The 14103-nt window shown below is 36.9% G+C and overlaps 1 protein-coding gene across 3 annotated transcripts in view; it reads left to right on the forward strand.

Moving 5' to 3' along the window:
• epha3 (eph receptor A3) overlaps positions 1-14103 on the forward strand; it is a 133251-nt gene that overhangs the window by 16159 nt on the left and 102989 nt on the right. For all 3 annotated transcript variants that reach the window (XR_014207397.1, XM_082175293.1, XM_082175292.1), the window contains exon 3: positions 920-1577. Coding sequence is in view for 2 of the 3 variants with exons in the window: in XM_082175293.1 (XP_082031419.1) it covers positions 920-1577 (658 nt within the window). In the remaining variant the exon portion in view is untranslated. The remainder of the gene's footprint in view (positions 1-919; positions 1578-14103) is intronic.

A 14103-nucleotide genomic window follows, 5' to 3' on the forward strand; every position in this document is an offset into this window, starting at 1 on the left:
TTTATGATTAAAATAGAAAACAGTTTTTTTTTTTTTATTGTCATAATATTTAACAATATTACTGTTTTGTTGTTGTTGTATTTTTTATCAAATAATAAATGCAGCCTTGGTGAGCAGAACAGACTTCTTTTAAAAACATAAAAACCGATCCAAAACTTTTGAACAGCAGTGTATATATATATATATAGGTGCATTTCAGAAATTGGTTTTAAAAGAAATTATGAAATATCCCACAATATGCATTAAAATATGTGGTTGGAATTTCAGCTGTCAATGAGTTTAGTCAGTTTACTTTTCTTCCAAAATAAAGGCTGTTTATTTAAAAATGTGATGCAAAACAATGCATAAAATTCTTGAGGTCGGAACAGGAACTTTTTGGGGTGTTTCATTAAGCACCCTCACAGTTGAAACACAAATAGGCAATTCTTCAGTCTCAGGGCACACTTGTTCCGCCGGGTAATGAACAGCTCGCAGCCACTCCAGAGGCCTTGTCTCACTCAGCCAAGGGCTTTTATAAACTTCAGCTTGACAGAGAGCCATATACTGCTCCATTATTGTAATAGAAAACACTGCCTCTCAGTTCATCATTTATTCTGCTTTGTGTACGTTAAACCTCAAGACTTCTGGCCACATTGTGACTTCGGACACCCCAAGTGACAAAACAAAATGATTTGTCAGGCTCGCCTTACAAGGGAGAGTGCTCAGAGTGGAAGGCCTCGTTAATTACGCCCCACATTAATTATATGAACAGGGGAGATATTAACTTGAAACAATTCATTATTCCAAATGTGTTTGAGAAATAAATAAGCCCGCTGTTCAGGTGTTTTACATTTGTCTCGCTTCCGCTGAAATGTAGGAGTACAGTAGCCGTTCGCTTTCCTCGGAATAGATTTGATTAACTTCTTTCTCGTTTTTGCAGTGGGAGGAAATTAGCGGTGTGGATGAGCACTACACACCCATCCGGACCTTCCAGGTGTGCAACGTGATGGAGTACAGCCAGAACAACTGGTTGAGGACCAACTGGATTCCTCGTAATTCCGCGCAGAAGATCTATGTGGAGCTGAAGTTTACCCTGAGAGACTGCAACAGTATTCCCATGGTCCTGACCTGCAAAGAGACGTTCAACTTACACTACCTGGAGACAGATGAAGACCAGGGAAGTAAGTTCCGTGAGCACCAGTTCTCCAAAATAGACACCATCGCCGCCGATGAGAGCTTTACTCAGATGGACCTAGGCGACCGCATCCTGAAGTTAAACACTGAGGTGCGTGAGGTGGGGCCCATGACTAAGAAGGGCTTTTACCTGGCTTTCCAGGACGTGGGAGCATGCGTGGCCCTGGTTTCGGTGCGGGTGTACTTTAAAAAATGCCCATTTACAGTGAGGAACCTGGCTATGTTTCCTGACACGGTACCCACGGACTCTCAGTCGCTGGTGGAGGTTAGGGGCTCCTGCGTCAACAATTCCAGGGAGGAGGATCCACCAAAAATGTACTGCAGCACTGAGGGAGAGTGGCTGGTGCCTATTGGGAAATGCCTGTGCAACATAGGTTACGAGGAGCGGGGAGTCGCATGCCAAGGTAGAGTTTTTCTCTCACATGCACACTTTTCTCCTTTACAGTGCCTTTTTCATTTCACGGCCCATTTTCTTCCTTTCATCAGCGTAATGTACTAGCACCAGCTCTGTAGACAGCAGCTCTAAATAGGACAACTGAGTGTTTCCCTGGAATACCATTCATTTGTTTATGCTGCTCATTGTCTGTAATGGCGAAGCATTTGGCTCACGATGGAAATGTTTCTAAACTCCATGGTGAGTTGAGTATCTGTCCCGCACTCTGAGTGCAAATGGATTTTTCCCAGATATGGACACACCTCTGATCTGTCAGACATGCTCTGGAGAGAGGAATATGAGAGTTCTGTGTAACCGAGGACAGAGAAGATCTGTGGTGCAGACCCCCTTAAAAGGCATCTTGAAGCAGTTAAGCTTGTGAAACACTTCTCTGCATCACCTCATCAGACACACAAATAGATGGACGTTAGTCATTGAAGATGGATAAGTGAGTGTGTGTGTGTGTGTTTGATGTAAAGCATGTGAGACTTCATGTGACTTTTTTATAGTCTAAAGACACAAATTCTCTTCATATACTCATATTTAAACATTGTAAACTGATGAAAAGAGAATATCTTGGCAATCGTTCTTTGTCTCGCATTAGATTCAGAGGATCAGATTGAGTTGTAATGCTAGAGTTTGGGTTTAGATGAAAATGCCGTTTGTGCAAAAAATTTACCTTTAGGGGTACAACATCTTGTCACAAGGGCAGTATCCTTACTTAGGGGTACCTTATTTATCCTTAAAAGGTTCAAAGTAGTACCTTAAAGATACAAATGACTATTTTAAGGGACTAATATGCACCTTTAGGGGTAGATAAGGTACAAAGTTGTCCCTTTAAGGGTACTGCCCCAGTTACAAGCTGTTGTACTCCTTTTTGGATTTTGGACAGATTTTGGACATTTTTCTAACACTGTGGACACTGCGTTTTATATCAAGTTAACTTTAAAAGAAGTTCAATTAAAAAAAAAAATGACCCCTACGTTTGCACTATTTGAACCCAAGAATATGTCCTGAATGGTACATAAGGCAGTTTGCCTTTTCTGAACCACTATGGCTGGTCCATTACACTATTTGCATCATTAACATTGTTAATGCCCCTTTGAATTTACCACCTAAACTTAATACGCACAAAACCACATTTGCGTTTGTCTGAAGCAGATGCATTGAATGCAGAGCTGCTCTCAAACACAATTTATACAGAGAGAAGCAGTCATGAGAAATAGAAACATGCTGGGGAATGGGAATGCGATCAATAGCGATTCAGTTCCAAAAGTTAAGCTGTTATTGCGTTTTATACCAATTATGAACTCTATTGTACTTACTTCATAGACCACCTTTTCAAATGGACACCCAAGTTTGGAAATCTGTTTTCACACCTAAAAGGTTTAGTTTGAAAGTGCCCTAAAAACATTTGGTCTGGTGTGTTTGGTCAAAACATGTGAGTTTTGCTGTGGTTCAGGGAGCTGATAATAGATTGGCTGGCAGCTGGTTTGAGCACTGCAGTCCTGCCTATGGTTTTATTTGAGTTAAGCCGTCTCCTTGGAGAAATCACTTTTGCTCTTCATAAAATGCTCTGCGTCTATCCTCTGTACTCCAGAACTACTCAGAGATGTTTGAGATTTCCCCCATGTTCTCTGTCCAAATGTACTCTTGATGTGAGACGTCTGTGTTTGTGTGTATTTATGTGTCTGTTATGGAATACTATATGTGGAACAGCTGCAAAATGGGTCATGAGGGTGTTTACATCAAGATGCATCTGAGACTTGCATGCCATAGGCAAAGTGATGAGGAAAACAAGACCACACTACAGTTTTCCCTGCTCTAAAAAAAAGAAAAAAAAAAAAAAGAAAAAAAAAAGAGTATGCTGTTGTTCCTTTTTATTAATTGTATTAAGCATGGCAATGATAGGCTAAACTTGACCTCTTGTTATAGTATTGTTATTGGCCCGTGTAGTCGGAGAAAAGTGGTTAAATCATCAAGGATCTGTGACCTCTGACCTGGTGCTTTAAGTTTAGGGATGACGTCCTTCCCTTTGAAGATCTAAGACATTTTGTCACTGATTATCATCACACTCTGCTTGTAATAATTATACCTTAAATTTGTCAAATGGCTAATTAAACTGCAGATAAATTAACATCATTCCAATGTGGTTATTTTGATTGTCAGTCAGATTAAATCACAAATATATAAATAATTTTTTTTTTAGCTATGACAACTGATGACTAGATTTGAGAATCTAACTTTTTAGAAAGTTCCTCATTATTATGCGTAAGCAGACAATATTTCTCTCCTAATTCCTTACTCATCAAAGTGATTTATATGAAACACATGTGATTTTGGCGTTTCTCGTTTTACCTCATGACTGGAATGAAACGTGGGATCAGCCAAAACACGATGAAACTGAATACAAATGCTGATGTCTGAGGCCTGACCGTACATTTCAAATAGTTGTGCATGGTCATGCATTTTTTGCTGGCTAGTTTTCTAGCCTGTGGTTTGGCAGGAGAAATGCAGGACTGATGCCTCTGAAGGTGACTGCTCCATACAATTTATCAATCCAAACACCCATTTGTGGTGTGTAGAACCAGACGCCTGTCAAGTGATTCAGTGTGTCTCTAGGATATAAATGATAATGACAGGGCAATGGGAGGGCTTTGATAAGCACATAAGTGAATGACCTAGTGAATGAGTGGATGAATAAACAAGTGATGCAATGAAAGAGTAAATGAGATGAATGAGTGATTGAAAGAATGAGTGAGCCAGGGTTGTTTTTACATTTACATTTATGCATTTGGCAGATGCTTTTATCCAAAGCAGCTTACATTGCATTTCAAGCTACACATTTACATTCTTATCAGTTCTTGCTTTCCCTGGGAATTGAACCCATGACCTTGGCGTTGCAAGCGCCAACACTCTACTGTTTGAGCTACAGGAAAGTTTTTATTAACTAAATCTAAAACTATTAAAAACAATTTTGTAATTTGGAATATACAGTATATGTTGCCTTGGCATCTAACTGAAATAAGCTTAAGCATGCAGAAGCACTACAATTACTAACTGGAAATAAATAAAAATAAAAATGATAAATAAATAAAATAAAATAAATATAAATAATAATATTTTAAAAAAGCACACAACAAAAACACTTAACTAATAAACTTAACTATTTACTAATAATTAAATTAAAATGGAAATATAAATATTAAAGTGAATGCAACATTAATGAAAACTATAAAAGTAAATAAATAATAATATAAAACATGGTTGGTTGGTTGGTTGGTCGGTCGATTGATTGAATCGGTGAGCGATTGAATGATTGAGTGAATAAATGGACAAGTGAGTGAGTGAGTGAGTGAGTGAGTGAGTGAGTGAGTGAGTGAGTGAGTGATCAAATTAATGTGATGTCACTGAATAAATCTCAGCATCATTTTTGTGCACTTAACAAGTAGATTTTTTATTTTTATTTTTATCTCATCAATAAATCTCTACTGTTCCTCCTCCTGATCACCCTTTAATGGAAGTCATCATGTCGACAAGCTTTGCATTAAGAGCATGATTCACCATGCCCTTCTGTTTTCTGAAGAGTTGTGTGAATGTTTGGATGTATTTGACAATCTCTTATTAGTTTCAGTGCAGCCTAATGGACACTAATAAGGGCTTATATTACCAGAGTGTGACAGCTGCTGCGTCGTACACTCATGTGCAAGGAAGGGTCTAAGTCACAAATCTTTTGGCAGGCCCGCTGTGCTAACGGATTGATTACGGCAGGGAGCCCGAGTGTGACTCTGACAGAGATATTTTGAGGTGTGCAGACTTCCATTTCAACACTTCAAGTGTGGATGAGTCATATAGCGGGTTTTGATGCTTTGTTGAGGGAGTCCCTCTTAAATAATTAATAGCTTTTTGTCTTTGTGGAGTACAAACGCTGCATGCAGTTTCCTGGGAAATGACTTTTTAAATGTTTGGATTGAGAAGTTTTACTTGAGATGCAAAAGAGTTAACATTTTGAGTGTTGGATTACAGTATCTGAACTGAAATTGAATAGCTCATAGCACACAATTTATCTTAGAAAAAAAAAAGGATTCAGAAGAAGATTGGGATTATTTTGATGTTTAATATTTAAAAAATAAATAAATAAAGCATCATCACAATTAATTGAAATAAAATTAGAATCGCAATCTTAGTGTGATTAGCTTAGTGTCATTATCAGATCGATAATGTGGGATTTAATTAAATAATATATGTGCTGTGTTTCAGAGTAAAGCATAGCACTGTGTTCATTTAGTATAGCCATTTTGCAATTATATTTTAGAATAAATAAATAAATAAATTAATTCAATCATTCATTCAGTCATGTATCATCATTTGATAATGCTACATTATGCAAGGTGTGTCAGGAACAAAGTGGGGCATCTTCCACCAATAGGCTGAAAATTCAGAAGTAGCCATTTTTTTCATTTACGGTAGTAAAATCTATTAGTAAAACTATTTGTGAGTAAGCATTGCTGTTTTTTGCATTGTTATTTTGGTTCATTTGAATGAAAATGATTCAAAATCATTCTCCGTTATGTTAATTTATTGGAAAACATGGTTAGATTACGTTTAGATTACTTTTTCTATGGTTCCTTTGGATAAATACTAATTATACCCTTAATTTCAAGTAAATGCTTGACTAATGAGATTTAGGAATTGGATTGTGAAGGCTTAAAAATATGAAGAAGTTTTTACTACTATATTTTGCCTAGCTGTAAAGGGAAGTGAGAACATTAATATGCCTGTAATATGTTTAAAGGGATTTGCTTTCTGAATGCAAATGAACCGTTTCTCTAAATCAAACACAAACGCATGTATGCATGTGCACGTGTGGGTGTGAGCTTCTGTGTGAATGAGTGTGATTTTGTGCGTTAATATGTGTGAACTTGTGGAGAGAAGTGATATATTTCCAACAGATGAAATGAAGGTTACTTTAATTATCAGCATCGGTAGAGCCGTAGACCTAGGGGTGATTCTTAAGTGGATTTTCACATGTTCATTATCGCCAACAGAAAGACTCCACTGTAACGGTGTCAGCACTAAGAGTGTAGAAATATTGCACCATATTTTATTTGCGCTGTTATTCACACATTCTTCGTCCAAGTTTTGCCGTATGGCTGCTGCATTGCACTGTTTAGTTAAATTAGTCCAGGACTGGAAATTACAACTCATTATGATAATGAAATGGAGCGAGTCAATGATCTAAAATCTGTGTGAAATTCTTCTAACCATAATTTGATCTTAAAACAGCAAATAAAAGGAGTATTTGAGCCGGATGTCTGTCTGTTTTGTGAAGCTTCCCATGTTCGCAGCTGCCACGGGGCTCCTTTGAGAGTGCCAATGGTTTACATTCCGGCTGGATTTACCAAGATATACAATCCCTGTGCTCACGATCCCTGATTAGTTATCAGATCTTATTAATGCGGCGGCAGAAAGTGCAATGGGTTATTTTAACAAGCCCTTAAAGCTGGATGGAAACCTCTGAGCCAAAAGCTGGATTTAATACAGCCTAACGGAGTCTATTCTTGGTTTTCAGGCAGATTTGGGGACTGATCTGGTTTAGTGATGCACCACCTCAAAGCAGCTGTACTTCTGTCCTGATGTAGTTCTACTGGTGTCCCTCATTTTTGAAAATAATTCTTATGCTACAAACCCATAGTCCCACCAGTTTAGCAATGTACAAATTTGCTATTCGTTTATCATTTTTCATACAGTCAATCCTTAAGTACAGTCACATTAGGATTTGACCATTTAAATTGACATTGACACCAAATGGAATATCGGCAACATGTCTTGAAGTCTCTTATGTTCACCAAGGCTGCATTTATTTGATCAAAAATACAGTAAAAACTGTAATATTGTGACATATTATTACAGTTTAAAATAACTGTTTTCTATCTAAACAAAATTTTCAGCATCATTAGTGCAGTCTTCAGTGTCACATGATCCTTCGGAAATCATTCTAATACGCTGTTTTGCTGCTCAAGACATTTCTTATTATCAGCGTAAAAAAAATAAAAAAGTGATACATTTGTTTTTAGGATTACATGATGAATAAAAAGTTCAAATGAACAGCATTTATTTGAAATAGAAATCCTTTGTAACATTATAAATGGTTTCATTGTAACTTTTGGTCAATTAACATGTCATTTCTAAATAAAAGTATTAATTTATTTAAAAAATAGACCAAAAAACTCTAGTTTAGACTCTAACTCTGATTTAACCTAGTACAACATGGTCCTGGATCAACATCTTTGTTGATCATGGAACAACATTCCAATCAACCAATTAGATTTGAGGGACAAGTTTACAGTTTATGTCAAGTTTAGGCTTACAACCAGGGTTAGGTCATTCTACATCCATTTTATTCACCTATCATTTTATGGATAAGTTATGGAAAGGGTTCGGTTTAGGGGTAAGGAGAGGGTTACGACTAAATTTATGGACAGGAACATTGTTCCAGGATCAACAAAATATATTGATCAAAGAACATGCATTGGCAAAATCACAGTGACCAAACTCTTGAATGACATTGTATTTATTTTATTTTATTTTATTTTATTTTATTTTATTTTATTTTATTTTATTTTATTTTATTTTATTTTATTTTATTTTATTTTATTTTATTTTATTTTATTTTATTTTATTTTATTTTATTTTATTTATTTTCACATACTTTAGAAAATTGAAATACAACAAAAACATCTTGAAATGCACTGTAGAAGACGGTGGATTTGTTACAAAGGCGCATTGATGACTAATGCGGCAGATGCTTTAAAGGGAATGAATTTATAGACTGCTTGCCTAGTATTTCAAAAATCAACCGCTCTCACTGCGGTTGTGTTGTTCGTGTGTTCTGAGTGGTGAGTTTCCTTTTGAGTCGGTAGTGGTGATAATGAGGCTGAGTTTTGCAATACCCAAAACATGAGGCTCAGATGGGGAACGTGTTCGCTTGCCCGGCTTTGTTTCAAATCACAGCAGCAGGACAGCTCATTAATTTTATGCACTGATTGCTAAGACTGAAAGTCCCTAAAGAGCATTCAGTCAGTTAGGATAGTTTGTGTTCACCTCGATGGACAATTAAAAACACTCCTGAAAAAGCTTAATACAGCAGTGAGGCCTCCTTCAAGGGTCGTGCTCTCTCACTCAAGCAGATGATGGGACTTTAATAGATCTTCATCTGTGCAGATTTTTCATTTCGTGGGACAATTAGTACACACTAATTGTAAGCTGTATGAGTAACAGTAGTACAGGGAGTCCAGAGTGTTGTTTTTTCCACCTCTGGATTCTGACCGATTCACCGTAAGTGGGTTGAAATAATATTCCGCCGTCTTAGTGGATGATTGTCCTGGCTTGTGGATCAAAGTCTGTATTTGCGTGTCTGTCCAGCGATCTCATACCAGGTGTTTTACATCACTCTTTAATCTTTCTCTGAATGAGATTGAGATCCCCAGTCACCATCCTGCCATCCACACCAGTTCTCCTGAAATAATGACTATTGTAGGTTGCACTGACCAAATCTCCCCTACGTGCAATGAGAAAACGTGTTCCTAATGTGCTGCTTTTTGCCTCATTTCTTTGGGGTCTTTGTTGGAGCCATTGGTGGTAATGAGTGGGCAAAATGGGGCTTCAGACAGGACCTGGATTTGCTTAGGCATCAGAAAATGCACATAATCATTGGGGCTCTGACATAATAAAGCCCCAGAAATCTCATATTGATCAAGTCAAGTCAAGTCACCTTTATTTATGTAGCGCTTTTTACAATACAGATTGTTTCAAAGCAGCATTACAGTGATAACCGGAAAATAATGCAACAAAGTTTGTCTCTAGAAGAAAATAGCATCACAGTCCAGCTTAAGTAAGTTCAGTGACAGTTCATTTTTGTTGTAAAAAAGTTATTAATTTAGTTAATTTGTATATATAGCCACTCTGGAGAAAACCGTGATGTCATCGTCCAGCTCAGTTCAGTTCTAATATAATGGTGTCAATGCAGGTAGATCAATATTATTGTTGAATATTAAATGTCCCCAGGTCATGTGGTAATGTGTGCTTAATTACAGCCCTTTTTTGGGGGGAAGAAGAGAAGAGAGAATGGTTTTAGTGCATCTGATTGGAAGCTTTGTTAGTTGAAATAACACAATTTCTCCTTATGCGCTACATGTTCATTTAAAACACTTTGTGTAATTTGAATGTGTGTGTAGTGTTCATTAAGTAACCTGGGTATTTTCTTATGACTCAACTCATGGGATTGTGCCCTTGATATTGTCTCCTTTAGAAACAGGAGGGCAGTGGTTTGTGCTATAATTCACTATGACAGAGTGTCAGACCCACTAAATAAGCATAGTTGAGGAAAAAGTAGCTGACTCAGAAGCTTGTATATCTGTTTGGTGAGGGAAGCCCAATGATCCAAGTTTGTCTGAGAACTAAAAGTGACTAATCTAATCTATGTAGCAGTAGCGGAAAAGAGATTTGTTTGATCCTTTAAAATAAGAAACATAATAAGACTTGTCCTTGGTTTTTTGTGTGGTTTCACCTGGTCTGGTAATCGTTTAACACCTTTGCAGGGAAGACTGGCTTTTCGCACACATGACCGAAGCTTTATTCTTAAGAGTGCTGTCATTTTCAGGTTTGCTGCGGGCCTTTCATGCTGGAATTATCCTGTGTAAACTAGGGTCAGGTCCCAGATGGAAGCTATTATTGTACCTCTGACTCATTGCATTTGGTTTTTCTATCAATTTCAAGCGAGGGGACACTCACTCCCTGAGTATTTTTCTAGCTGTTTTTCCAACGAATATGTGACCCCAAAGTATTTTCCACCATGAAGTCTCAGTCTTGACATTTTCCATGGCCAAACGATGTGAGATTACTTCGGGATGTGCTTGCAACATATAAACCATGAGAGGTTACTTATCCAAATGGCCAAGACATGAAAAAAGCAGTTCAACTGACAGCAGATGGTAGTGAAACATGGTATAAATTAGGGGTGGGCAATATGAACAAAATCTTATTTCACAATATAAGAAATTATCAAAAAATGATTTATTGATAACGTTATATATCACAATTTAATTGTTTTGTTTTATTTATTTTTATTAATAATGAGAAGAAAGCAAATTACAAACAATAGGACAAATATAATAGATACAAATGAGGTAAAGTTTTTCAGTTTTAGTTGTCAGTTTTAAAATGTAATAAGATATACTACAGAATTTGAATAACCAAATGGTATTCACTGTATGAATTACATAGAAATTGATTCTTATTAAAGATACAAAAGTTAGTACAGAGCAGTGAGTGAAATTCAATTTGTCATTTTGTTTGATTAACAATAATGACACAGATGGCAGAAGGCATATTAGGCTGCTGTCACTTTAAGACCTAATGGCATAACCACTTTAAGACCTTCACTTGAGGCATAACCGACTGTGTTACTTTTTTTCAAATACAATTTTGTTGTAAATTTAGAGGTAATGCGTTTCTTTACTAGTTACTTGAAAAGTTTTATCTGAATGTAATAACTGAACTTGTAATGCTTTACCCCCAATTCTGCATACCATGATTTAAATGATATAGCAAAATCTCTAACGATAGACACTTTATGTAGTCACCACAATATATCACCATATGGCCCAGTCCTAGTATAAATGCTATTTATTATTCCAGGTCAATAGTGCTGTCCGTGTAATCCAATTCTGAAACCAAAAATATGCTGTTACAGTGCAAAAAGTCAATTAATCCTGCAAACAAATTAATTCAGCAGTGAGTTATTTGTGTAGTCTTCCAGCTGCATTTTTCCTGATGCATCCGAGTAAACACCCAAGGAGATATTTGACTTTTGAAAATCCCATCATTCCACTCTCCATAACAAAAACTAATTAAATCTCAGAAACCCCTGTAGCAATAATACTGTTTCCACCAAACGTCAGCAGAGCAGGAATCTTGTGGGAAAGCAGCCGTCTAAATAACCTGCGTGGGTTTACAGACGATGAAGTTGTATTGAAGACACCATTCTGAAGTCCTGACCCAAGAATTAATTAAAATGAAGAAAGCCACAAATCACAATGCCCAAGACGAGTTCTACAGTGCCAGGGCTGTGTCTCGAGTCTTTTCAGGGCGTCAGAGCTTGTTTGCTTTTCCAACTGTTCCTTTATGGCCTCACCTTCCCAAAGCGCCGGAGTAAGAGGCAGTCGGAAGGGTAAGAGGACTCTTTCTAAAGCAGACCCAGTGCTTTTCACTTCAAAGATGGTTTCTGCAGGCCCTGGAATGCAGGCCCCAGGCGGCAGATAGGGCTGTTTATGCGGCATGGACCCCCGATGGTGGATGGGACACGAACTGGAAGGGGGTGTGACTGTGATCGATGAGCGTGGTGCTGGCCTGACAGCAGGACAAGGCCTTTCTGACAACCACTGTTCCAGGCCTGCTTCGGACTGAGCAGCCCCCTCTCTCGCTCTCTCTCTTCCCACACAGGGGGAAGCTCACCATTCACAAGGACAAACACAATGGAAGCCTCTCTGAGTGCTGCGTGTCTGTTTTTCTGAAATCATACTTGGATTTTGACAGCACTGTTATTAATGAGTTCCTGACGAAGGCTATGCTCCTTTATTGCTCTCACATGTTTCAGGAAAGCACCCACATGTTTCTTGGTGTTTTTGTCCTGTTTTCCTGAAAGAAAAAAAAACGACTCTTCGAAAGTTTGAGGTCAGAAATAGTTTTTATTGAAAGAAATTAATCTTCCAAAAGTTAATGTAAAAATATTTATAATATTACAAAAGTTTATGATTTCAAATAAATTATGTTATTTTGAACTTCCTATTCATCATAGAATCCTGAAAAATAATTACAAATATTAAGCATTGATAATAATAATAAATGTTATGCAATAATAGATGTTTTTTTTAAGCAGCAAATAAGCATATTATAATGATTTCTGAAAGATCATGTGACACTGAAGACTGGAGTAAAGATGCTGAAAATATAGCTTTGCCATCACAGGTATAAATTACATTTTAAGATACATAATAAAATATTATGTCACAATATTACTGTTGTTTAAAAAAAAAAAAAACATAAATAAATTCACAGACCCCAAATTTTTTAACGGTATCCAAACTATCCTAAATAAAACACGAGTAATTTTATAAATAAGTAAATTATTATTTGTTATTTATTATCATATTATAAATAAATAATAAGACTTACTAAATACATAAATGTATTAAAATGTATTAAAAAATAAACTTAATTAGGAAATATTCTCAGAAAATAAGTATTAATATAAATCATTTAATATTGATACTATTATAACTGTGTCTTTGTTTTACAGTCCGTTTGTATATATGCATTTATAAATAGTATATATTTTGAATATTGGAATTGCTAGAAAATATTATTGTTAATTACAAAGAAATAGCAAGTTACGTTGAATTAAACATGACATTTTTTAAGTAGAAAGAATAAAATAGTTTTTTTCTTGTAATACGTATTTATTTTTTATTTTGAACCTGAAAAATATTGTAGTGTGTGTGTGTGTATATATAGGCTATATATTGAATGTCAGTGGCTCAAGCGATCCGTCCAATCAGATTGCGAGGAACCTGACCAGCCATACAGCGAGGGCAAATACAAGTGGGCCATTCTCTGAATTCTCATGCTGTCACATCCTCTGACACTTCTTCTGGAGAGAAGTTTATTTTAAAACAATCCGAAGCTACGCTGCTATTTCCAAGTCAGACCTTGTGTTCGCTCGGTCATTCATGTCACTGAGCTCCCATAGCGGAGCACTCGGACGAGCGCGCCAAAGTCCTTGACAGTGCTCTTTGAAGTTAGATGTGGGTTTGCTTTGTTTGTGTTCGAGTGCTTCGTTTTAATCACAGCGCTGGGCAATGAGACCTCAGCGCGTCTGCCGGGGATTCATTTGTGTGGTGCCTCAGCAGCGTTGTCGATTCGGTCAGATCATTATAGTTAACCAGAGAGAAGAGGGCAGATGTAATGCACATGACAGTGTAACCTTTGTCTCTCATTAGGCCTTAAAGTGCACTTCCATTTACACCGCAGACATTTACAGTACTATTACACTCTTTATATCCTCCTGACCCAGACTGTTTCTTTCAGCGGAACTGTTTCTGGCAATTATCCTGCACCGTAATCACTTTATATACATTGTTTATGCTTTAGGTACTAAAAGTGCTTAATACTACACCTGCATTGTCCTGCACATGTTTGTTGCTTTTGTAAATGAGCGCATGCAGCACAATCCCATGGGTCTCCACATGCTTTTTTTTTTTTTTTTAGGCATCTTGGCAAGGGCATTGGTATTGTCTGAATAGTGGAGAGGCACAATATAAAACATATCTGCTTTGCACATGAATATTAGTTATGTGATGTTCACCCAGTAGTATTGAAAAGGACAAGCCTTCGTGCAAAGTTCACAGATTTCTACATAATTGTAACATTTTTGTACA

This window comes from Leuciscus leuciscus, assembly GCF_965113295.1.
Source record: "Leuciscus leuciscus genome assembly, chromosome: 7".
Lineage (NCBI taxonomy): Eukaryota > Metazoa > Chordata > Actinopteri > Cypriniformes > Leuciscidae > Leuciscus > Leuciscus leuciscus.